We start from the raw sequence: 25,733 nt of genomic DNA, 5'->3' as shown, positions 1-25,733 counted from the left end.
AACTCCCAGCTTCCAGCGATAATTCCCGGATTCCAGCGAATGCCGACTCCCAGCCTCTGGCATCAACATCTGGCCTCCAGATCAACTCCCAGTCTCCGGTGTTGATCCCCGGCCTCCAGCAAGTGATGTTTCCTAGCCTCTGGGGATAATTCCCAGCCTGGTGCAGTGGCCTCCTGTAGCAGCCTCCCAACTTGGTGCAGCAACTTCTTGATATGGTGTGGTGACCTCCTGGCCTGGCACAATGGCCTCCTCCTGTAGGGGTCTACTGGCGTGGAGTGGTAACTTCTTGGCCTGGCACAACAGCCTCCCGGAGTGGCAACATCCCGGCCTCCTGCAGCAGTCTCTCTACGTGGCGTGGCAACTTCCTGGCCAGAGATAAATGGGAGGGGGGGTGGGGCCGGGAAGAAGGTAGTTAAGAGTGCAATAGGTGGATGGAGGCAGGGATAAAGGTCAGAGAGGCGGGTGGAGCAGATAGGTGGGAACGAAGATTGGCAGATAGGACAGGTCATGAGGATGGTGCTGGGCTGGAAGGTTGGAACTTGGGTAAGGTGGGGAAAGAAGTAATGAGGAAACTGGTGAAGTCCACATTGATGCCCTGGGGTTGAAGTGTTCCAAGGCAGAAAATGAGGCATTCTTCCTCCAGGTGTTGGGTGGTGAGGGAGCGGCAATGGAGGAGGCCCAGGACCTACATGTCCACCGCAGTGGAAGGGAGAGTTGAAATGTTCAGCCACAGAGCGGGGTGGGGTTGGTTGGTGCGGGTGTCCCGGAGATGTTCCCTAAAGCGCTCTACAAGAAGGCGTCCAGTCTCCCCAGTGTAAAGGAGATCGCATCGGGAGCAACGGATACAATAAATGACATTTATGGATGTGCAGGTGAAATGTTGATGGATGTGGAAGGCTCCTTTGGGGCCTTAAATGGAGATGAGGGGGGAGATGTGGGCACAGGTTTTGCAATTCCTGCGGTGGCAGGGGAAGGTGCCAGGAGGGGAGGGTGGGTTGTAGGGGGGCGTGGACCTGACCAGGTAGTCACAGAGGGAATGGTCTTTGTGGAAAGCGGACAGGGGTGGGGAGGGGAATATATTCCTGGTGGTGGGATCTGTTTGTAGGTGGTGGAAATGTCGGTGGATGATGCGGTTTATGCGGAGGTTGGTGGGGTGGAATATGAGAACCAGGGGCATTCTGTACTTGTTGAGGTTGGAGGGTGGGATTTGAGGGCGGATGTGCGGGACATGGATGAGATGTGTTGGAGGGCATCTTCAACCATGTGGGAAGGGAAATTACCGTATTTAAAAAAAGAGTCCATCTGGTGTGTTCTGTTATGAAACTGGTCCTCCTGGGAGCAGATACGGCGGAGGCGGAGGAATTGGGAATACAGGATAGCATTTTTGCAGGAGGTAGGCTGGGAAGAGGTGTAATCCAGGTAGCTGTGGGAGTCAGTGGGTTTGTAAAAAATGTTAGTGTTGAGTCGGTTGTCACTGATGGAGATGGAGAGGTCAAGAAAGGGTAGGGAGACGTCAGAGATGGTCCAAGTGAATTTAAAGTCGGGTGGAATTTGTTGGTAAAACTGATGAACTGTTCAAACTCCTCGTGGGAGCACAAGATGGCACCGATGCAGTCATCAATGTAGCGGTGGAAGAGATGGGGAGTGGTGCCGGTGAAACTACGGAAGATGGACTGTTCTACGTAGCCAACAAAGAGACAGGCATAGCTGGGGCCCATGCAGGTGCCCATGGCTACCCCTTTCGTCTAGAGGAAGTAGGAAGATTGGAAAGAGAAATTGTTAAGGGTGAGGACCAGTTCAGCTTAACGAAGGGTACTAGTGGGGACATCGGGAGACGAAGAAATGGAGGGCTTGGAGGCCCTGGTTATGGCGGATGGAGGTGTAGAGGGATTGAATGTCTATGGTGAAGCTGAGGCATTGGGGGCTGGGGAAACTGAAATCTTGGAGGAGGTGGAGGGCGTGGGTGGTGTCTCGAACAGGTGGGGAGTTCCTGGACTAGTGGGGATAGGGCAGTATCGAGGTAGGTAGAGATGCGTTCGGTGGGGCAGGAGCAGGCTGAGACAATGGGTTGGCCGGGGTGGTCAGACTTGTGGATCTTGGGTAAGGGGTAGAATCGGGCGGTGTGGAGTTCCTAAACTATGAGATTGGAAGCTGTGGTTGGGAGATCTCCTGAGGTGATGAGATTGTGTATGGTCTGGGAGATGATGGTTTGGTGACGGGAGGTAAGGTCATGGTCGAGGGGGCGGTAGAAGGAGGTGTCTTCATGGTCGAGGGGGCGGTAACTATTCTATTCTATTCTAATGTTGTCTTCCAACCTTTTCCGTTAGGCAGAAGATACAGAAGCTTAAGCAAAGATTCAAGAACAGCTTCTTCCCCACTGTTATTAGACTGCTGAATGGACTCTCCAATTTCAAATCTAATGTTGAACTTGTTTTGTGCATATCCTCTGCAGCTGTAACCTATACGCCTCACTCTGTCTAAGCACCCTGTGCTCTGTTTGTCCTTATATGTTATGATCTGCCTGTACCACTCGCAAAACAAAACTTTTCACTGTACTTAGGTTCATGTGACAACAATAAATCAAAGCAAATAAAATCAAATGAATGTAATCATAAAGCTATACTTTCCTGCACTATTTCTTTTGTATTCAAAAATCTGTTGATCTCTGATGTGAATATGTTTAATAAATACACTGCAATAGCCCTCAAGGGTAAAGAATTCCAGCAGTTCACAATCTTTGACACATTTTTTAATAAAGGTCAAAATACCATTTTAGTTTCCTCATTGTTTGCTATACCTGCACGTTGCCTTACTGTCATTTGTGTTCAAGAGCAATCAGACTCCTCTGAATACCAATATTTCCCGATTGCTATGCATTTATATCTCCCTTCTTTTCAACTGCATAAGGGTATAAGTTCTGGAACTGACCTGTATGGACCAGCAGGTTATAGAAACCATCTATAGTCTCTATTGCATTAGGCTGTCTAAATTCCTTGAGCTAGGGAGCAGGAGACACCAGCCAGGGTTCCACTCTGCTTAGACATATGCATGAAGGAAAAAAAAACTGGAGACAAAATAAAAGCAAGATTTTTCAGAATCTTAGGTAAAAATGTGGAGATGTTGATGACCCCGACCACAGGCAGGAGTCTTTCAACCAGATGATTAAGGATCAGGGAGCCGGCAGTAGATAATGCCGAGAATTCTCCGAAAAACAAGCAATAAAAAACAAGAATCAAACAGTCAGCAAAACAGATAAACCTCAACAGCAGTCAGTACAGACAAGAATACCATGCAAGATAATTTCAAAGACGAATGGCTGTATTTATTGTCAACACTACTGTGCATGCACAGATGTAGAATTCTGTAGTGCCAGGTCACCATAAAATAACAAAGTGACAGCTGCCAGAACAAGTTTGTGCTGCTCATATAATAACACTGCAGGTCGGAGTCCAACCCTTCAGCATAAACTCACTGAAATCAACAGATATTTTGCCTTCTGCTGCAATGATTGTTAAAAACATTTCGATACAAAATTTACAACTTTGAAGAAAGTTCAGCTCAGCAGGTCAAATAATGTCAAGTGAAGCAGGAGGAAGTCATGAAATAGAGAAACAGGAAGGGAGAGAGCTCACAATTCACGAAGAATTGTGGGCAGAAACACAGACTCTATGAACTAAGGGCTGCTTTGGGCCCACAAACCGTTAGAAATGGAGGGTTTTATCCCAAGATGCAGGGATGAGTAAGATGGCATCCCGATGGAATCTTTGACATGCCTTTGGGATGGGAAAAAATAAAGTTCCATCTGGTCAATGGGCAGAGTCTGTGGAGGACAGCAGCTTAGTCTTGGCTGCAGCTCACAAGAATAGGAAGACATAATGGGCATCTTATTTAAATGGTCATTTTATATGAGTGTTTGGATTTTTCACATTTTACTGCAGCTACAATAAAATAAATGAGAGGTTTGCTTTGAATAGATCAAGCCCCAGGGTGACAGCAATTGTTGGAGCTTTGCTCCTCTTAACCTATTATTCTTGCATTTTGCCACCTACGTTTGCTTGCCTCCTTTCTGAAAGAGGCTGATTTACTGTCATATGGATCTGTAAGCATCGGTGACTCAACTATTCAATGCCAAGATAAAGCCACCATAACCTAGTTCAGTCCTCTTCGATATCCATAGGTATTTTCTAATCAACCTCTTCATAGATGTTATGACACACCTATGAAGCAAGTAAGATGTGAACCCAGTTCTCCTGGCGCAGAGATAGGAACACAATCATGGCACCACAAGAGACCATCAACACCCACAGGATACTTTATAACATTGACTTCTGTTTTTTTTCCTTCATTTAACCTATTTTTATAATTATCCTGTTCAGAGATGTTATAACACGCCTCTGGAACAGCTGAGACTTGAACCCAGGTCACTTGGTCCAACGGTAGGGACACTACCACTGTACCACAAGAGTCCATCAACATCCATAGATGTGCAATGTACAGACAGAAAAAAAAACCTGTCTGTCCTGAAGCATCTTTCATCTAAATCAGCAGAGTTTGTAGAGCCCTGACTGATGAGCTAAAGGGATGAGAGTGTGGTGCTGGAAAAGCACAGCAGGTCAGGCAGCATCAGAGGAGCAGGAGAGTTGACGTTTGGGGCAAAAGCCCTTCATCAGGATAAGCTAAAGGTACCTGAGCCAAGATGGGTTGTTACCAATCAAATAAGAAACAGAACTCAGCTGGTGATATCCCTGTATTTCTTGCTGAAAACTGCTGCTTTTCCTCATGTGAAAACAAATCGTGTTTCGAGATGGTAACAGGGTTCATCAGCAATCTACGTCAGAGGTGCTTCAATAGCAAGACCTAAAAAATTAAATCTGCACAGCAGTCCAAATACAAAAGTAATGCAAAGTATATAATTATGATTTACTTTGAAAATGTATAGATGGAGAAATACTTTGCATTAACACTATTCTCTCTGAACTTCCCTCTTCTCCCTTAATAAATCAACTGTTAAGTAGGAGTTAAAGTAAATATATGAATTGTTCCCTCCTTCATAAGGAAGGATACTTCGCAAGCATTATCTCGGGATAACAAACAAACTGGTCCTAGGACAGACAATGAAAGAGGGCCTAAGGGTTGCACAGCTGCTAACTGAGGCGATGCCCTAAGCCTCTTTAGGCTCTGTGTATGTTGTCCTCCACATTAAAGGTTGCAGGGTTTTCATCAGTACCAATACATGTCACTAAAAGGTTGTTTTGAATAGGTGGTCACAAAAGAGCTTAAATGTTTAATCAGTGGAGGCACAGGACCACTTGAATGAACTGACTCATTGAATTGAGCCAAGAAGGGAGAAGAGAAAAGTAATCAATTTTTCCTTTGCACTTTAGTATCTAGTGACTTGCAAGTTCACATGGGTGGATATTTTAAACCAGGCTTGGACACCCACTCAGTTTAAGACCTTTGCACATAATAAGGGCCAGTTGGGGGATGTCTTTAAGGGGAGTCAGTGTCTATAGAGCGATACCTGTTTCAAACCTTTGAAGGAAAGTGTCAAAGACCACCCAGTCATATTGCTTGCTGCAGCAAAGGGCACAAACACCCTGACTTCAAAATTGACAAAGTGGAAGTGGAAAATAAGCTAAAACAGAATCCAAGGCAAAACAGAGTTGTAGAATGCTTGGAAAAGAAAACGATTGGCAAGGATTGCATTATCAGCTCAAGGCACAATTAGATAAGCTTCTTGAAAAAAATGAGGTTGATTTAGGAAGGAGGCAAGTGAGTGGGTTATTACTTGATCAGAAGTTATACAACACCAGGTTGTAGTCCAATAGCTTTATTTGAAATCACAAACTTTCGGATCGCTGCTTGTCTGAAAGCTTGTGATTTCAAATAAACCCATAGGTGTCGTGTGACTTCTGACCTCATCCACTCCAGTCCAACACCAGCACCTCCACATCATGGTCATTACTTGAGACAAGGGACCAGGCTTTAGGTCTACGAGCATTTTCAGTTTTAAAAAGCACCTATGTTCTTAACTGAATATTCATAGATGTCATAGAATTGTTAAAGCCTGGATTTCACTCCATGGTCAGAAGCTGAGCTGCTGAATTCATCCTTGTTGACATTAGTGGTAGGTGATGCATGGATGCATAGAGTAAAACAGTACTCCCTCTCAGTGCACAATGGAGCCACACATAAATAGATGGAATGGGAAAGACGTTTGAAGGCAAAACTCCAAGAGTCAACCCAAGAAAAGGTTAAGCATAAATTGGATGAATTATCCAAACCAGGAACATTTGAGGCTCTATAAAGCTCTCTTGGAGGTTTGAGTACTTGCCTAAACTCTGCTCTTACAGATTGATGTAATCTAAACCTCATCAGTGTGTAATGGCCTTGTAGCACACATTAAAGCATAATTTATCACCTGTTTTGTACAGTGTGAGGCATCTGCTGCTTTCCTGCCTCAGTGAAACTATCCTTAGTACAAGTCTTGCTTTCTCTCAACTCAGCTGAAGCTGCATTAAAGGCCAAATTGCATACTCATTGTGTAGTTCATGGCACCTACTTATTTCCTACAGCTGTTAGCTGGATATTAGCTGTGGCTTGGGGTCAGAAGACTGAATTCAAGAATCTGAGAACGGGTCCAAAATTGAGGCTGATACTTCCAAGCTGTACTCTTTTAAAATTCTAGCTCAGCATTCATTTAGTGGCTATCCGTAATCACCTAGAGAGCAGTGAAGAGTAAATCATATAGCTGTTGGTCTGGAGTCATATATAAGCCAGACCAGGTAAGGACAGCAGTTTCCTTCCCTAAACGACATTAGTGAACCAGATGAGTTTTTCCGACCATCAGCAATGCATTTATGCCCATCATTAGACTCTTAATTCCAGATTTTTATTGAACTCAAATTACACCATCTGCTATGGCAGGATTCAAACCCAGGTCCCCAGAACATTACCTGGGTCTCTGGATTAACTGTCTGGTCATAATACTACCAGACTGACAACTCCTACTTTTCTTAAGAATTGACTATCAAGAAACATTTCCAGTCAATAATACAAGATTGAGAAATCCCAATTCAGCAGTGGTCTAAGGAAAACCTTGCTCAGAAACATTTCAAGTAGCAAGGGAAAGCTTTATTAATCCAGATCGAGAGGAATGTGGTGAAGGTGGCAGGGGAAGGGCTTTAGGAAGGGCCAAGAAAGAAGACCCTCATGTACTAGCTTGACAGCAGATACGTTAATTAATCCTCATGGGGACTGCACAGGGAGAATGGTAAGTGGGTGAGGAAGGGGAACAGAACATAATGGAGGCAGACATCAATGTGCAAAATCTAGAAAGTACAATCCAGCAATAGCCTAAAAATAACAACGGTGCGGTTAAAGTTAATCTCCAAAATCTGAATGCTTTCAAGGGGTTTATTCCATCTCAGAAATTCTCACCGCTTCACGGCAGAACTGCTGATGTGAAGTCAAGGGAATCAGACAGCAACTGAAAGCAAATTCCCATAGATCTTAATTAGAAACTGGCCCAGAAAACGCCGACTGATGTCAATAATCAACTTGCAGGTTTGCACTTAACTAGGCTTTATAGCTGTGCCTGTATTAGTTTTTTAAAATTGGCTCATCCCAATTGTGTAATAAGGTAATAAAACACAGAACATCACAAATTATACTGTAACCCAAAACACAATTTAAGCACTGAGATAGCCACAACTCCATATCCTAAAATTGTTGAGTTGGTAAAATGCTAGCGCTCCCAATCCAATGAAATCAATGAGGAACAACACTGTAACAATAACTCCTGATGGGCGCTTATTAACAGAGAGAATGACAGAGTCATTACGGCCCATCGGGTCAGTCTATTTCTCCACTCAGTACCTCTGTTTGGTTCCAGACATGACTCTGCAATCACTGTTTAAAAACTATGACCCATAATCTTCAGTCAGTGGTTAAAGCAATGATGATTACTGCTGGCCTCAAAGAAAGCTGCACTGAGTGATCTGTTTTTAGCAATCTAGCAAGAAATGTAACTCTCTCAACATGTGGTTGATGGCAGCAGTGTTTAATGAGGAATCCCATATCAGAAGACAGAAATGTAATCAAACAGTCAGAGCAACCAAAAATTTTCAAAGGCAGCAAACCAGGAACTGAAACCACTTTGAAACATCTTCTCAGGAGTGAAATAAACGACATAAGCAAACAGTTTGAATACTCTTTTAAATTACTCAAACAATCATGAAATTAATCCTATATAAAGACAAAAAGTGCTGAAGGAATTTAGCAGGTCTGACGACATTTGTGCAGAGAGAAATAGAGTTAACATTTCGAGTCCAATGACTCTTCTTCTGATGTAGTTATATATCCAAATGCAACAAGACCTGAACAATATTCAGGTTGGGTCTGATTAGGAACAGGAGAAAGTGAGGTCTGCAGATGCTGGAGATCAGAGCTGGAAATGAGAGGGAGGAAGAGAGCTTCTTCAAGGAAGGCATCCTTGTAAGAGGATTCGCAGTAGGTTGAAATCTTTGAGGAGAAAGTGAGGTCTGCAGATTAGGAACTGCAGACCTCACTCTGATTAGGAACAAGCAACTATTGAGCCACACAAGAGCCAGACAATGGTCAGCTCCAACAAAAAAGAATCTAATTCACATTCAATGGCACTATCATTATTAAATGCCCCACAATCAACATCCTGGGAATTACCATTGACCAAAAACTGAACTGGAATAGGCATATAAATATTGTGGCTATGACAGCAGGTCAGAGGCTATGAGACCTGCAGTGGGTAACTCACCTTCTGACTCTTGAAAGCCTGACTACCATCCACAAAGCATAAGTCAGGACTGTGATGGGATTCTCCCCACTTGCCTGGATGAGGGCAGCTCGAACAGCATCAAGAAGCTTGGTATGATCCAGGACAAAGCAGTCCACTTGATTGGCACCATGTTCGCAAACATTCATTCCCTGCACCACCAATGTCAATTAGCAGCAGTATGTACCATGTACAAAATGCATTGCAGAAATTCACCAAGGTTCCTTGGACTGCAACTATCAAACCCATGTCCATTACCATTAGAACAAAGAATAAAGAAAATTACAGCACAGAAACAGGCTCTTTGGCACTCCAACCCTGCGCCAATCCAGATCCTCTATCTAAACCTGTTGCCGATCTTCTAAGGATCTGTATCCCTTTGCTCCCTGCCCATTCATGTATGTGTTTACATACATCTTAAATGACACTTTTGTACCTGCCTCTACCAGCTCCGCTGGCAATGTGTTCCAGGCACCCACCCTCTCCATAAAGGACTTTCCACACATAGCTTCCTTAAACTTTTCCCCTCTCACTTTGAACTTGTGACCCCTAGCAATTGAGTCCCTCGCTCTGGTGAAAAAGCTTATTGCTATCCACCCTGTCTATACCTCTCATGATTTTGTAAACTTCAATCAGGTGCTCCCTCAACCTCCTTCTTTCTAATAAAAATAATCCTAATCTATTCAACCTCTCTTCATTCCTAGCACCCTCCATACCAGGCAACCTCCTCTACACCCTCTCCAAAGCATCCACATCTTTTTGGTAATGTGGCAACCAGAACTGTATACACTATTCCAATTGTGGCCGAACCAAAGTCCTATACAAGGGTAACATGACCTGCCAACTCTTTTACTCAATACCCCGTCCAATGAAGGAAAGCATGCCGTTTGCCTTCTTGACCAGTCTACTGACCTGCGTTGCCATCTTCAGGATACAATGGACCTGAACATCCAGATCTTTCTGTACATCAATTTTCCGAGGGCTTTTCCATTTACAGTATGATTCGCTCTTGAATTGGATCTTCCAAAATGCATCACCTAACATTTGCCCAGATTGAATTCCATCTGCCCAACTCTCCAATCTATATATATTCTGCTGCATTTTTTGATAGTCTCGTTCACTATCTGCTACTCCACCAAACAAAGAAAAACGAATAAAAAACAATACAGCACAGGAACAGGCCGTTCGGTCCTCCAAGCTAGCACCGATCCATTTCCTCTATCTAAATCTGCTGCCTATTTTCTAAGGATCAGTATCCCTTTGTTCCCTGCCCATTCATGTATCTGTCTAGATATATCTTAAATGATGCTATCATTCCCACCTCTGCCATTCCAGGCACCCACCAGCCTCTGCGTGAAGAACTTTCCATGTAGGTCCCCCCTGAACTTTTCTCCTCTCACTTTAAACCCCGAGTAATTGAGTCCTCCACTCTGGGAAAAGGTTTATTGTTATTCACCCTGTCTACACCTCTCACGGTTTTGTAGGCCTCAATCAGGTCCTACCTCAACCTCCTTTTTTCCAAAGAAAATAATCCTAATCTATTTAACCTCTCCTCATAGCTAACACCCTCCATACCAGGCAACATCCTGGCGAACCTCCTCTGCACCCTCTCCAAAGCACCCACATCCTTTTGGGAATGTGGCAACCAGAACTGTACGCAGTCTTAGTGCCATTTGCAAACTTCCTAATCAAGTTATCTATACCTTCCTCCAAATAATTTATTTATATCACAAACAATAGTGGTCCTAGCACGGATCTCTGTGGAACACCACTGGTCACGGTTCTCCATTCTGAGCAATTCCCTTCCACGACTACTCTCTGTCTCCTGTTGCCCAGCCAGTTATTTACCTAGCTAGTACACCCCGGATCCCATGCTACTTCACTTTCTCCATCAGCCTACCATGGGAAACCTTATCAAATGCCTTACTGAAGTCCATGATTATGACATGATCAACTTTATTACTTCCTCAAAGAATTCTATTAAGTTGGCAAGATATGACCTTCTCTGCACAAAACCATGCTGCCTATCACTGATAATTTTCTTCCAAATGTAAATAGATCCTATCCATCTGGAAGGACTAGGACGGCAAATACATGGAAACATCACCACCTGAAAGCTCCCCTCCAAGCCACACATCATCCTGACTTGGTAATATATTGCCTGCCTGTCAGTGCTGCTGGGTCAAACTCCTGGAACTCCCACTCTATTATGGGTATTCATACAGCAATTGGACTGCGACAGCTCATGAAAGTAGTTCACCATCAATTTTGCAAGAGCAGTTAGGAATGGACAATAAATGCGAGCCTAGTCAGCAAAGCCCACTTTCCTTCAATGTACAAAGAAAAATGCATGTTATTCTTTTGTGATTTTTATGACTTGAGAAACTCAATTACCCATTCAAGTCATATCTTATCAAAATGTGTGAGTGTCATCTTACAAAGCATTGTATGCACAATTATGTGCCGAACATTTATTTTTATTCATTCATGGGATGTGGGCGTCATTAGCCAGGTCAGCATTTACTAGCCATCCCTAATTAACCAGAGGGCAGTTAAGCGTCATCTACATTACTGTGTGTCTGGAGTCACACGCAGACCAGACCGGGTAAGGATGGCAGTTTCCTTCCCTAAAGGATATCAGTGAACCAGATGGATTTTCCAACAATTGACAATAGTTTAATGTGAGCGAGTTTTGAGAAGATTTGTAGCTCAGGTTGAGGTTCTGGATGTAGGTTTGCTCACTGAGCTGGAAGGTTCATTTTCAGACGTTTCGTTACCATACTAGGTAACATCTTCAGTGAGCTTCTGGATGAAGCACTGGTAACATAGCCAGCTTTCTATTTATATGTTTGGGGTTTCCTTGGGTTAGTGATGTCATTACCTGTGGGGAGATCATTTCCTGTGGGGACACCAGAAATTCTAGCTACTCTCCCCTACATCAAAGACATCTCGGAAATGACTGCCAGACTACTCAGACCCCTTGTTTTTTAGATTAGATTACTTACAGTGTGGAAACAGGCCCTTCGGCCCAACAAGTCCACACCAACCAGCCGAAGCGCAACCCACTCAGACCCATTCCCCTACATTTACCCCTTCACCTAACACTACGGGCAATTTAGCATGGCCAATTCACCTAACCTGCACATTTTTGGACTGTGGGAGGAAACCGGACCACTCAGAGGAAGCCAACGCAGACACGGGGAGAATGTGCAAACTGCACACAGTCAGTCGCCTGAGGCTGGAATTGAACCCGGGTCTCTGGAGCTGTGAGGCAGCAGTGCTAACCACTGTGCCGCCCCTTGGCATCATGGTAGCCCACAAACCCACCAACACACTAAAACAGCAGCTAATGAAATTGACAGACCCAATACATACAACACGCAAACTAATGTCATTTACAAAATACCTTGCAAGAACTGTAACAAACACTACATTGGACAAACAGGCAGAAAACTAGCCACCAGGATACATGAACATCAACTAACCACAAAAAGACATGACCCACTCTCACTAATATTATTACATACTGATGAGGAAGGATACCACTTTGACTGGGACAACACATTCATCCTAGCACAAGCCAAACAGAGACACGCACAAGAATTCCTAGAAGCATGGCATTCCAACCAGAACTCTATCAACAAAAACATTGACTTGGATCCCATTTATCACCCCCTGAGAAAAAGAACAGGGAATGACATCACCATAGGAAACGACATCACCGCACTAAATGACATCACCAACCTAAGGAACCCCAAACATATAAATAGAAAGCGGGCTACACCACCAGTGCTTCATTCGGAGGGTTGCTGAAGATGTTACCTAGTATGGTGGCAAAATATCTGAAAACAAACCTTCCAGCTCAGTGAACAAATCTACATCCAGAATAGTTTCATCATCACCATGAGACTCCTAATGAACTCCAAATATTTATTGAAATCAAATTCCACCATCTACCATGGCAGGATTCAAACCCAGGTTCTAGAGTACTACTACTCGGGTTTCTGATTTAGTAATTTACTACTAGGCCATCACCTTCCCTCACTGCTGATCCTACATGTACAATATTGTTCAACTGTAAAAAAGTTAACTTGGACAGAATCACTCACAACTCAGCAGGATGACCTCGATGTGATGCATTCCCTTTTTTAGATTTGGTGCTTGCTATCATGCTCCAATGGTAGGAAAGGGACCAAAAATCTAAACCATATAAGCAGCTGGGACTGGAAGACTTCCTGTGACACTAGCCACACCCCCTTTTTATCTGGTTGCAATAACAGGCCAATCTGATGTGAAATTGACTGACCCACACTATCGGGGTCCACAAGCCAGTGACGATTTAATTTTTTCACTAAATTGCAGGGAATTAGCATGGGTTCAATGGGCCAAGCGACCTCCTTTTGTGCTGTAGTAACTGTGATTTGTTTTGCTTTACAGAGGAAACAAATAATACCACTGAGTTCTTCCATTGTGAAAGTGCTCTTAAATGTCAAAAGGGTAACCTTCAAACCATACCTTTTGTGCCTCTCTGATGCAATGGCGGTATTCCTTGGCGAAGCCAGAGCACTTTAAAGTCAGCTGTGGATTTTCTTGGTAACAATTAAGGATCTGGGATTGCAGATTTGCACAGAGAGGCTCATAGTTTCTTGACCTGCCGACCAAAGACATAAAGGAAAAATGAAAGTCTCTGAACATTAAAAATAAACATATTTTCAATATATGTCCGAAAGTGCTTTAAAAAGATTTATTCACGTAAGGGATTTTTAAAAAAATTCACTGCATATGCTGGGTTTCAATTTGTTGTGCCATAGGATGTGGGCTTGCATTCCTGATTCACAAGGCCACGAGCTCTCAATCCAGTACAATCATGTATTCATACCTTAGAACAGGGAAGAACAGTCAAATCACCTTGGGTCAGCCTGTTATGGAATACCATCCACAAAGAGGCTGGGGAACTGGTTACCCTCTTTATTTTCTTCAGGTGTTCAGTGAGCAGCATCAGGCATATTTGAGTAGTGAACAAAGAGAAATTCTAAAGTAAGCTCAGGGAGAAAAACATAAATCCAGTTCCCACCATGGTCTAGTTCATCAAGTAAATATTTGAATGGTCTATTCAAAGAATTTGATACAGTGCCTGTCACAATCTCAGGACATGCTCAAAAAAGAGCTTTACAATCTGAATTAGTTTGAAAGTGTAGCCACTGTTGTGAGGATGTATTATCTAAGAATGTGCATGGCAAGGCAGCCCACCAGCACATTCTCAAGGGCAATTGGGAATGGGCAATAAATGCTGGCCCTGTCAGTGATGCTCACACTCCATTAATTTTTTTTTTAAAAGCTCCCTGAAACAACAATTAGACAAAGGATCAGGCTGTCTCATCTAGGTGTTCATTGAGGGATAAGTATTGGTCACTGGGAGAATGCCATTGTTCTTCAAAATAGATTATTTACATTATACCTGAAAGGACAGATGGAACCTCTGCTTAACATATTAGTCATAAAATGGCACTATCCCTCTGGTATTGCATTGAAGTAGCAATGTAGATTATGGGTTTCTCTCGGGTGTAGCTTGACCACAGCCTTCTGTCTGAGGAACAAGGGTGCTACTCACTGAGCCATAACTGATACAAGGCCAGCTTTTATTTTAATTTTGAGTTTGTTCTGAGGTAATGTCAGATGGAGCAGCAGTTTAGCTGTTCGAACTGGCCTCAGAGAAATCAGATTGATGTAGCAAATGAAAAAAAAAGCTAAGTAACAAGGGGTCGTGGGAAGGTAACTTGGTTAAAAACACAATTTCCCTCAAGTGGGTTGGTAACTGGTGGGAATAAATTGAAACTGACCACCAACTAACGAGAAAGGGAAGGGCTGGAAAGATTTACTTTATGAAGTAGGCTGTTAGGACAGAGGAATATCCTGCTAGAAACAATGCTGAAAGTAGAGTATCTATTAGCCTTTAGAAGTGAAGTGGATAAATATTTCAAGAAGAGAAATTCTGAAGAATGCAAGGAAATGAGACTAAGTAAATAGCTCTTTCACAGAGTCAGGCAGGAACAATTTGCAAACTGATTTCTTCTTTCTTGTAGAATTCTATAATTCTAGATTTCTCATGCCTGGCCACAGTAAAATGACTCCTCACTGTATGTTTTGTGAGTGGGACTTGGTTCAACCTCTGTAGTTGAGCAGTCTCCTCCCCTAATCCATCTCAACTTAGATAGGATGCATGACTAGCATCTGCGGGACAGTAATTCAATATCAGTAAGTGCCTTCAAGAGAGCAGAGGAAAGGCAAAGGAAAGGGATCGCAGCAATCAGTCCCGAAATGCCCACAATCATTCACCGTGACTGAGACTGTCTCAATTTGGTTCAAACAGGGAACCCTACTTTGAATAAAGACAGCTTTTATGCTCATAGGTGCTGAATCTGAATGAACATTAACATCCCTTGTCTCAACAAAGATGAAAATTTATCACTCCATCTTCACTATTCCAATGACAAAAATGGCACTGGTGAGCAACAACCTGCCTGATGAACCTCTTTAGAGTTTCAGAATGAAGCATGTCCTACACCCGATGATCTGAAATAATGCTACAGGAACTAACAACATCCATGTGTGGAGGCAGTGGCGTAGTGATAATGTCACTGGGTTTGAATCATATTTTGGCAGATGGTGAAATTTGAGTTCAATAAAAATTAGGACATTAAAAAAAATCCAGTCTAATGGTGACCATGTAACTACCACTAATTGCCATTAAAAAACCATCTGGTTCACTAATGCCCTTTAAGGAGGGAAATCTGCCACCATTACCTGGTCTGGCCTACATGTGACTCTAGACTCACAGCAATGTAGTTGATTCTGAACAGCCCTCTGGGCATTTAAGAATGGGCAATTAATGCCAGCCTTGCAAAGACACCCACATCCAGTGAACAAATTTTAAAAACTGTGCAATATTGCCATAACTCATTTTGTGATCTACATTGTATATTGGTTGAGCAGTGTAAGACTTCAGAATTACCCTCATAGCAAATTCACTACTTCCCCCAACATCCAACCAGGGTTTCTGCCATAGTACTTAGTTAGACTGACTCATGAAGTTTTTATACAAGTGTCTTCCCTATGAGCTGAAAATGTGTTGCTGGAAAAGCGCAGCAGGTCAGGCAGCATCCAAGGAGCAGGAGAATCAACATTCCTGAAGAAGGGCTCATGCCCGAAACATCGATTCTCCTCCTCCTAGGATGCTACCTGACCTGCTGCGCTTTTCCAGCAACACATTTTCAGCTCTGATCTCCAGCATCTGCAGTCCTCACTTTCTCTTCCCTATGAGCATCATGATTTTATCAGTCAGTCCTGCCTTGCTGACTGATATGGCAAATGTGCCATGGAAAGAACTAATACTGAAACAACTGCATGGATTTTACACCCAGCCACTGGTGAGTTTGAAGGTAGGGGTCATATAATTAAGCAGTGGGCATCTCGCTTGCCCTCAGCCTTGGATTTCATAGACTTTCATAGAATCCTTACAGTATGGAAGCAGGCCATTCAGCGCATTGAGTCCACACTGACCACCTCCTACGCCAACCCTGTGACCCTGTATTTCCCATGGCTAACCCACCTAACCTGTACACCTTTGGACTGTGGGAGGAAACCAGAGCACCTGGAGGAAACCCATACAGACACAGGGGGAATGTGCAAACTCCACACATGATGTGAAACTGTCGGTGTTGGACTGGGGTGTACAAAGTTAAAAATCACACAACACCAGGTTATTGTCCAACAGGTTTACATGTAAGTACAAGTTTTCAGAGAGCTGCTCTTTCATTAGGTAATGAATGGAGTAGGATCATAGGACACAGCATTTATAATAAAAGATCATAATGTCTTACACTGATGCGAGATATTGAACAAATCTAGATTGCTGTTAAGTCTTTCATCTTTTAGAATGGGTTGCAGGTTTCCATTCATTAATGTGTAAATCTCAGAACTTCTTTCAAGTCACATTCCTGAGGAAACTTAAGGTTTTATAAAAACAAATGACATCACAGCTCAGACAATGCATTAAAGGTGTGAGGTTAGAGTCTGTGTTTATTCCAGTCTTGAGTCAGACCGGTTCTATTTCCAAAGTGGAATTTATAAAATGTCATATAGGTTATAAAAAATGTTGACTGCCTACAGATTGTGTGCTTTTTGAACAAAATAGAATGTGGGAGAAAACCAGAGAACCCGGCAGAAACCCATTCAAACTCCGCACAGAGTCGCCCGAGGGTGGATTCATACCTAGGTCTCTGGTGCTATGAGGCAGCAGTGTTAACCACTGAGCCACCGTGCCTGCCTGACGTTTTACATAGGTCAGAGGGGTTATTGGGTGGCGCGCCCACCCTTTCGGCATGTTGAGACCTTTAGGTAGCTAAGTAATAGCACTTACAGGTCTCATTCTGGATCAGTGGTGCTGGAAGAGCACAGCAATTCAGGCAACATCCAACGAGCAGTGAAATTGATGTTTCGGGCAAAAACCTTTCATCAGGAATAAAGGCAGAGAGCCTGAAGCGTGGAGAGATAAGCTAGAGGAGGGTGGGGTGGGGAGAGAGTGCAATAGAGTACAATAGGTGAGATGAAGGTGATAGGTCAGGGAGGAGTGGGTGGAGTTGATAGGTGGAAAAGGACTAGGCAGTCGGACAAGTCCGGACAAGTCAAGGGGACAGTGCGGAGCTGGAAGTTTGAAACTAGGATGAGGTGGGGGAAGGGGAAATGAGGAAGCTGTTGAAGTCCACATTGATGCCCTGGGATTGAAGTGTTCCGAGGCGGAAGATGAGACGTTCTTCCTCCAGGCGTCTGGTGGTGAGGGAGCAGCGGTGAAGGAGGCCCAGGACCTCCATGTCCTCGGCAGAGTGGGAGGGGGAGTTGAAATGTTGGGCCACGGGGCAGTTTGGTTGATTGGTGCGGGTGTCTCGGAGATGTTCCCTAAAGCGCTCTCCAGTCTCCCCAAAGTAGAGGAGACCACATCGGGAGCAATGGATACAATAAATGATATGAGTGGATGTGCAGGTAAAACTTTGATGGATGTGGAAGGCTCCTTTAGGGCCTTGGATAGAGGTGAGGGAGGAGGTGTGGGCACAGGTTTTACAGTTCCTGCGGTGGCAGGGGAAAGTGCCAGGTTGGGAGGGTGGGTCGTAGGGGGGCGTGGACCTGACCAGGTAGTCATGGAGGGAACAGTCTTTGCGGAAGGCGGAAAGGGGTGGGGAGGGAAATATATCCCTGGTGGTGGGGTCTTTTTGGAGGTGGCAGAAATGTCGGCGGATGATTTGATTTATGCGGAGGTTTGTAGGGTGGAAGGTGAGCACCAGGGGCGTTCTGTCCTTGTTATGGTTGGAGAGGTGGGGTCTGAGGGCGGAGGTGCGGGATGTGGATGAGATGCGTTGGAGGGCATCTTTAACCATGTGGGAAGGGAAATTGCGGTCTCTAAAGAAGGAGGCCATCTGGTGTGTTCTATGGTGGAACTGGTCCTCCTGGGATTAGATACGGCAGAGGCGGAGGAATTGGGAATACGGGATGGCATTTTTGCAAGAGATAGGGTGGGAAGAGGTGTAATCCAGCTAGCTGTGGGAGTCGGTGGGTTTGTAAAAAATGTCAGTGTCGAGTCGGTCGTCACTAATGGCAATGGAGAGGTCCAGGGAGGGGAGGTCTCAGTCTACCACAGTCCATATTTTACCAGTCAAATAGAGTCCCTCACCATAACACTGGTAGCCTTTAGCTGTATGAGCTGAGGACAGGGCTAATGCCCGAAACGTCGATTCTCTTGTTCCCTAGATGCTGCCTGACCTGCTGCGCTTCTCCAGCAACACATTTCCATCTCTGATCTCCAGCATCTGCAGACCTCATTTTCTCTTCTGAGCTGAGGACAGGCCAAGAGTTGGAACTTCTTTTGCAGGACCCCTGGGGTCTATCAGTAGCACCTCCAGCATCCCCCACCAAATTATCAATCCTCTGTTTAACCCTTTCCCCTGGTGCCTTGATCTCAGCCCACATCCCCAACCCCAAGATCTCTGACCCTGGACTTATCTTGGCTCCTTGGAGTGGTGGGACTCACTGTTGTCCTAGCAGTAGTGACTGTTTCCCACTGATACTTCTGATATCACAGAGGTAATGGTCCATCAATTTGGCTGGCTGCTTAAGGTGGCAGCCCCTCCAGAGACAGAGAGGATGTCTCGCCTTAAAGCAATGAAGTTTACTCCCAGCTTTACATTTCAGCTGGTCAATTGCTGGATACATTCACAGAATCACCCTTGGCTCTTTAGCTATGGTCGATATGCACATAAAATACCTCGCTGAACCCTTACAATTCTGAGGTAACCACAGATACAAGGCCAGGCTCATGAAGGTTGTGAAGGATTACGGATTTTGTTTTGAGGCGATATGGTAACGTTAGCACAGTGACAGGTGCCCTGAGCATAAATCCACGTAGCCGGATAATATGGGAATGTCCTTTGTTTGCTGGACTGTACATATCCTCTGTGAAATGAAGTTGGACTTTCAGCAAAAATAACAGCCTCTGTGTTAGCAATCTTGCTAAACTGAAGTGAAGTCAAAAACTGTAGTGTTGCACTGCAGTGAGGGGTGGTGAAATTGGAGGGGGCAGTGGTGTGGCGCTATGCACTTCCACATTGTACAACGTACAGGGAGGTTTCCTGTACTAATGCTGACAATGGATACCTGAAGATGGACAATATTCCATCCTGGCAAGTAGATCATTTACCCCACAAACAACTTATTGCAGCCAAAAAGAAATATGCATTGCTTTAGAGGACAGTATTTCTAATGACAACTGTACTTAGAATATTTCAGAAAATTTCTTGGCCCTGGTCTGCAAATGTAGTCATTACATTATTCAAGTTCAGTTTTTAGTTTTGTTCTAATTGGTTCACTTTTTCTACTCTCCTAATTTTTGTATAATTGTAGTGAGTCAATAACTGGAGGTCAAAGATTTAAAAACACTGGCTAAAGATTAGAGGAGAGGTGAGGAGAATGTTTTCAACAAACAGCTGTTAGGATTTGGGACACTCAACATGAAAAGGCAATGGTGGCCAATTCCAAAAATAATTCTCAAAGGAAATTAGACAGGGACATAAGGATGAAGAACCTGCAGGCAATACACAAAAAGCAAAGGTGTGAGGCTAAACACAGGTGCAACAGGCGAAACAGCCTTCTTTAGTGCTTTAGATTTCTATGATATTATGGTATTACTGCTATAACAATACATAGAAGTGTTCACAGGACTCTGAGCAGAATCTGACCAACATTTACATAACTTCAATGTACCTTTACTCCATTACTTCAATTTAACATAGATGTCAATTTTGTTTGCAGTTTTAATTGCCAGCAACATCTTAAAAATATTACTTAAATGTGATGAGTCCACTATTATTTAAAGGTCCCTTTCTCAATCTGTGCTCATTTTATTTTTGACTGATGCTGCACATTATTTTGTCCATTCTGCTATATCCTTCATGTGCCATCTGCCTTAATCAACATTAATGAAATAAACTGGAAAACCCTTTAATGGCATTTCCGCCTGTGTCAAAATGGCAGCACAGTGGCTCAGCGGTTAGCACTGTTGCTTCAGAGCACCTGGGACCCCGGTTTGATTCCAGCCTTGGGCAACTGTCTGTGTGAAGTTTGCACATTCTCCCTGTATCTGCCTGGGTTTCTTCCGGGTGCCCCAGTTTCCTCCCACAGTCCAAAGATGTGCAGATTATGTGAATTGGCCAGGCTAAATTGCCCATAATGCTCAGGTAGGTGTAGGTTAGGTGCATTAGTCAGGGGCAAATTTGGATAATAGGGTCACTCAATGAAACCTCACCACCCAACTCAACTCAGATATGCCCACTGTCTACACCTCAATGCAAACCCAACTCCAGATCCACCTTCTGTTTCCAATTGGACTTATAGACTCATCTTCATCCAAACGTGCCTTCAACTACAGTTATCGTAAATTAGTTTCTCCAGCTTGAGCCAAACCTGCCTGCCATCAACAATTCAGATCCTACACTCGCATCACCAGAGATTCAATCAACCTTGTCTTTAGTCCATGAGCAATACTGCAAGAGAGCTGCTAACACAGATAATTTCAGATTGGTCTTTTTATAACTTAGGATTTTTTAAGGCAGCGCAGCTACTGTGGAGAAGTAGAAGTAATAACTAGGTTGTTCACAGCTTTTGGTGCTGAAACTCCGTACACAGCAGTAAACAGCTAAAGAGATATGTCTTTTAGGTTATTTTCAGTTACCTTCACTTGCTGGGATGAATGATTAAATGGGCTGTGCCACCAAGATTTGCAACCAGTCTATTTCTGGCTGCAGTGTAACATAAATCCTGACCCAAGCATAAAATTTCTGGGCAAACTAGTTATCAGTTAATCAGAATTCAATTGTCAGGCTTGTGTTTAGTGGATCTGACTGTAAGAGGCAGATTTTCTCCTTTGCTGGAATTGATGATGTTTGTGCCTGGAAACACATCTAAGTTGCACCTGGGTACAACCCTTTCTTATTGCAATTAAAATTCACACTGCAGAGTGAATTAGCATATGGAGTGGAAACTTCAAAAAGATGTTTCAAAAAATGCTTTCATTTATCATTGAAACAACTCAAAAAATGCTTTAGTCAGTGATTTTTTTTGTGGATTGCAGCGAATGCGATGTATTGTAAGCAAACATATTAGCCATGAAATGACAGAGGATTATTGGACAAACAATAGGAGTGGGGAGAGAAAGGGGGAAGCAAGGGAGTGTGGGGTGAGGGACATTATGTGCTTTTTTTACAGTTGTGTCGTGAAACCTTCGACAGACAGTCAGGACCACAATATGACATGGTAACCTTTTTTCATTTATTCATGGAACAGAGGTTTCACTGGCACAGTTCATCCCTAATAATCCTTGAGAAGGTGATAGTGAGCCACTTCCTTCAACTACTGCAATCTATGTGGCAAAGCATCTGTAGTGCTGTCAGGTAGGGATGTCTAGGATGTTGACCCAGGTACAGAGAAGGAACGGCGACATATTTCTACGTCAGGTGGTGTGCGACTTTAAGTTAGTGATGCTCCCATGCATCTGTTACCCTTGTCCTTCTAGATGGTAGAGGTCACAAGTTTAGAAAAGTACTACTGAAGGAGTTATGCCATGATGATTCATTGCATTTTGTAAATAGTTTACACTACTGCCACTATGCATCAATGATGGAGGGTGGGAATGCTTGAGTTGGTGGATTGAGTGCTAATCAATTGAGCTTCTCTGTCCCGCATGTTCCCAAACTTCTTGTGTTAAAGCTGCACTCACCAGACGTGAGGGAGTATTCCATCACATATGATGGGTTATCATAACCTGAATTGTTAACTCAGTTCATGCTCACACAAGCTGCCTCACTTGGTTTGGATATTCAGCCTTTTCTGTTTTTATTTCAGATTTTCATCTGCAACATTCTGTTTTAGCAATCCATTAAACTCCTGAATTTTGCATTGTATATAGTGCCAACAAGTGTGACTCTGGAAAATCCCACAGCCGGTCAGGCAGCATCTGAGGAGCAGAAGAGTCAACATTTCAAGCATAAGCTCTTCATCAGGAATATGGGAAAACTTTGGGGGAGTCAGGAGGCAAGTTACATGGTATAGAATACTCAGCCACTGACTGGCTGCTTTGCCACAGTGTTTGTGGGTTTCATCCAGGTAGGTTTCTGAACAATGGTAAACCTCTGGATATTGGTAACAGGGGATCCAGTAATGGTACTACAATTGAATGTCAATGGGAGGTGGTCAGATTGTATTATGTTGGAGACAGTCATTGCTGGCAACGTATGGCACAAACATTATTGGAAATCTATCAGCCCAAGCCTGAATGCTGTGCAGATATTACTGCTTAGTATCATGAAACCTTTCATTATTTCAGGAGTTGCACATCTCCTTTCTGTGTTATCTCTGTGAACCTCATCTCTGTGTAATTCTCAGGGTACATCCCCAATTTTGACGTTCTGTGAGAAAAAGGTCATTGAAGATGCAGCTGAAGATGGTTAGACCTAGATACGATCTGAGGAATTCCTGCAGCAATATGCTGGGGTTAAGGCAATCAGCTTCCAACACCTACAACCATGTTCCTGTATGCTCAGTACCATTCCTGCCAGTTGAGAGTTTTCCTCCTGATTCTAATCAACTTCAGTTTTGCTGGGGCTTCTTGATGCCAAATGCCACCTTGAGGACAAGGGCAGTCATTTTCAGCTCACCTCTGGAAGTCAGCTGTTTTGTTCACGTTTAGACCAAGGCTGTTGTAAGGTCTGGATCCCAAACTGAGCACTGGTGAGCAAGGTATTGATGCTGTTTGATGACAGTGTCAATGACATATTCCATTATTTTGTCAAAAGTTGAAAGTAGACTGAGGCACAGTAAATGGCAACATTCAATTTATCTTGATTCTTGAGGGCAGGACATCCCTCGGTATTGTACCATTTGCTGGATAGATGCAAGTATTGTAGCTGCAATAGATTGGCTAAGAGTGTGGCTAGTTCTGAAGCACAAATCTTCATTGTTATAGCCAGGACCCATGGCTTTTGCTGTATACAGTGTGCTCAGCAATTTCTAAATATCACTGATGGTGTTGAATTGGCTGAAGTTAGGCATCTGTAATGCAGAGCTTTGATCTGATCTGTTGTTTGTGGGACTGATGTTGCTTCAGCAGCTGCGGCTTCACCAGATTGGTATCTAGTTCTTAGGTACACCTGGCACTACGCCTGGCATGGCCTCTTGCAGTGCTCATTGAACCAGGATTGCTCCACAGGTTTGATGGCAATTGCAGCCTCTTGATGGTGAGGGTAGAGGGAAGGGATAGCACTGCTTCATTCTCAGAGCACTAGAAAGTAGGAGGATTGCACAACAGGTCACTCAAAATGTAATAAGAACAAAAAGGCAGGCAAATATTTTGCTGGTGACCCTGTTGGGAAGGGTACCTGTTACACTGATAGCTGCACATTTATCAAAATAGGAAAGCAGAGACAGTCTCTCTGCCTGAGAATTAGCTTCCCTTACTGGGGAAGACCAGCCCTTTCCTTTTTCAGGATCTATTACACAGATTTGGATGTTTTTCACTACCACCAAATTATCCGTGTTACAAATTAAAACCAATTATAAAGCATGACCCATTAGGGCCAGTGCAACACTAAGAAATAACAGCCAGGGAATTTTTTTTTTCCCTGTCAGAGACATTATTACACACCACTGGAGCAGGTGGGTGCTGAACCCAGGCCTCTTGGCTCAGAGGTAGGAACACTAGCACGGCACCACAAAATCCTCTCAGATTCCTGGATGAGAACATATGCTGCAATGAGCATCAGCTGCTCCCTATTTCCTCTGTGGTATCTGCTGGTTCATTCTTACAGGGACCATCATTTCTACATTGTCAGACCTTGCATTTAAACTGCACTTTATATGAGATCAGATGTTTGAAAGCATTTTACAGGCAATGAGGTACACTGTACTAATGTAGGAAACACGACATCCAATTGGTACATAGCAAGCTCTCATAGTATGGGGCCATATCATCTGTGTATGTGATGCTTACAGAGGGCTAGTAGGACACTCAAAATAGTGTCTGGGAGCTTTTACATCCACTAGGAGAACTCAGATGAAGTCTTGGTTTAATGTTCTGTCCACTCACCAGCATCTCCAGCATGAGGGTATTGGAATGTCCAAGTTGCTGGAGTAGGATCTGAACCTATAACTTGCTGATTCAAAGGCAAATGTGCTATCATTATCACAGCTGATATTAGCATCAGGTCATGTTTTAAGTAGTATTTTTCCTCTTCTTCTACAAATGCTGATTTTGTGAAGTTCCAGCTCATCAATACGTTTTGATCTAACCCAATACTGTGTGCAATTCCTCTCTGGGAAGACACCAAATAACAGTTCAAAGCAGGCTGATATTTCAGAAAGTAAGGCTGATGCATTCAGAAACAAGGTACCTCAAGAGTAAACTGAGATTTACTACCAAAATCCTGTAGTCCTCTGGTAAATTAGTTCATTTTGGCAGATTTACATTCAATTAACTACTAACTTAGTTAGGATTTAAAGGATCATTGTTATAGATTCATCATGATTGGCTGCTAGTTCTCCCACATTCTGGATTTGCTGATGAAAATCTACTTTTGGGAATAGGAAGCTACAAAACAATTTGATTAGATATAGAAGACTGCCATTCGGCCCATCATACCTATGAATATTCCCAACAGCGCTGCAAAAACTTTCCTTATTAGATATTTTTGAAGCGACCTGTTTAGAGATATTATCACACACCTCTGGAACAAATGGGACTTAAACCTGGGCGTCCTGGCTCTGAGGGAGGGCCAGCACAGGAGTAATCATCTATTCCTCCTGTAATTTGTCAGAGGAACAGATGAAAATGAGACCCTATTCTTCTTCTGAAATTTTACTCTTAAATATTGGATAAATAAATTACCTTGGACATCTCTGAAACCCCTGTCAGAGTCTATGCAAAATTCACCTCTGTAATTAACTGCAAAAAGATCTCTCATCTTAGTCTTCAATGGAAAAAATGGAAGAAATACCATTTCTTCAACTACTTCAGAGATACAGGTGAGTCCTTCTTTTTCAGGTCTAAACAAACCCCCTACTCCTAAATTTGATGTTTCCACAAATATTTCTTCTCTGTCTATCTATATTCTTGACCCCAATATCAGCTCACACTGCATATTTGTCGACATGCTTAAAAAACCCTTTGAAACAAAGTATTTGTTTCCTCATCAACTCTTAACTCTGCATAAAGCCCACTACAGTGAATAATTTGTCTCCAATCTGTAGATAATATGTAGTAGAAATAAAGCTGATGTCAGTCACTGGCTAAGTAAGCACTCAATTCCCCCCGACAGAATTCTTT

The 25,733-nt window shown here is 43.3% G+C and overlaps 1 protein-coding gene across 5 annotated transcripts in view; it reads right to left on the bottom strand.

Annotated features, from left to right (window-relative positions):
* LOC122558814 (MICOS complex subunit mic25-a-like) overlaps window positions 1-25,733 on the bottom strand; it is a 541,522-nt gene that overhangs the window by 158,119 nt on the left and 357,670 nt on the right. For 4 of the 5 annotated variants that reach the window (XM_087994069.1, XM_087994070.1, XM_087994068.1 and 1 more), the window contains exon 7: window positions 13,328-13,463. The exons of the other annotated variant lie outside the window; for it this stretch is intronic. In XM_087994069.1, the coding sequence (XP_087850195.1) occupies window positions 13,328-13,463 (136 nt within the window). The remainder of the gene's footprint in view (window positions 1-13,327; window positions 13,464-25,733) is intronic. 5 annotated transcript variants of the gene reach the window in all.

Source organism: Chiloscyllium plagiosum, unplaced genomic scaffold (genome assembly GCF_037043375.1).
Source record: "Chiloscyllium plagiosum isolate Xiang-an unplaced genomic scaffold, Cpla_swu_hap1 HiC_scaffold_14, whole genome shotgun sequence".
Classification (NCBI taxonomy): Eukaryota; Metazoa; Chordata; class Chondrichthyes; order Orectolobiformes; family Hemiscylliidae; genus Chiloscyllium; species Chiloscyllium plagiosum.
Note: the sequence above shows the minus strand (reverse complement) of the source record. Positions and strands in the feature narration are given on the sequence as shown.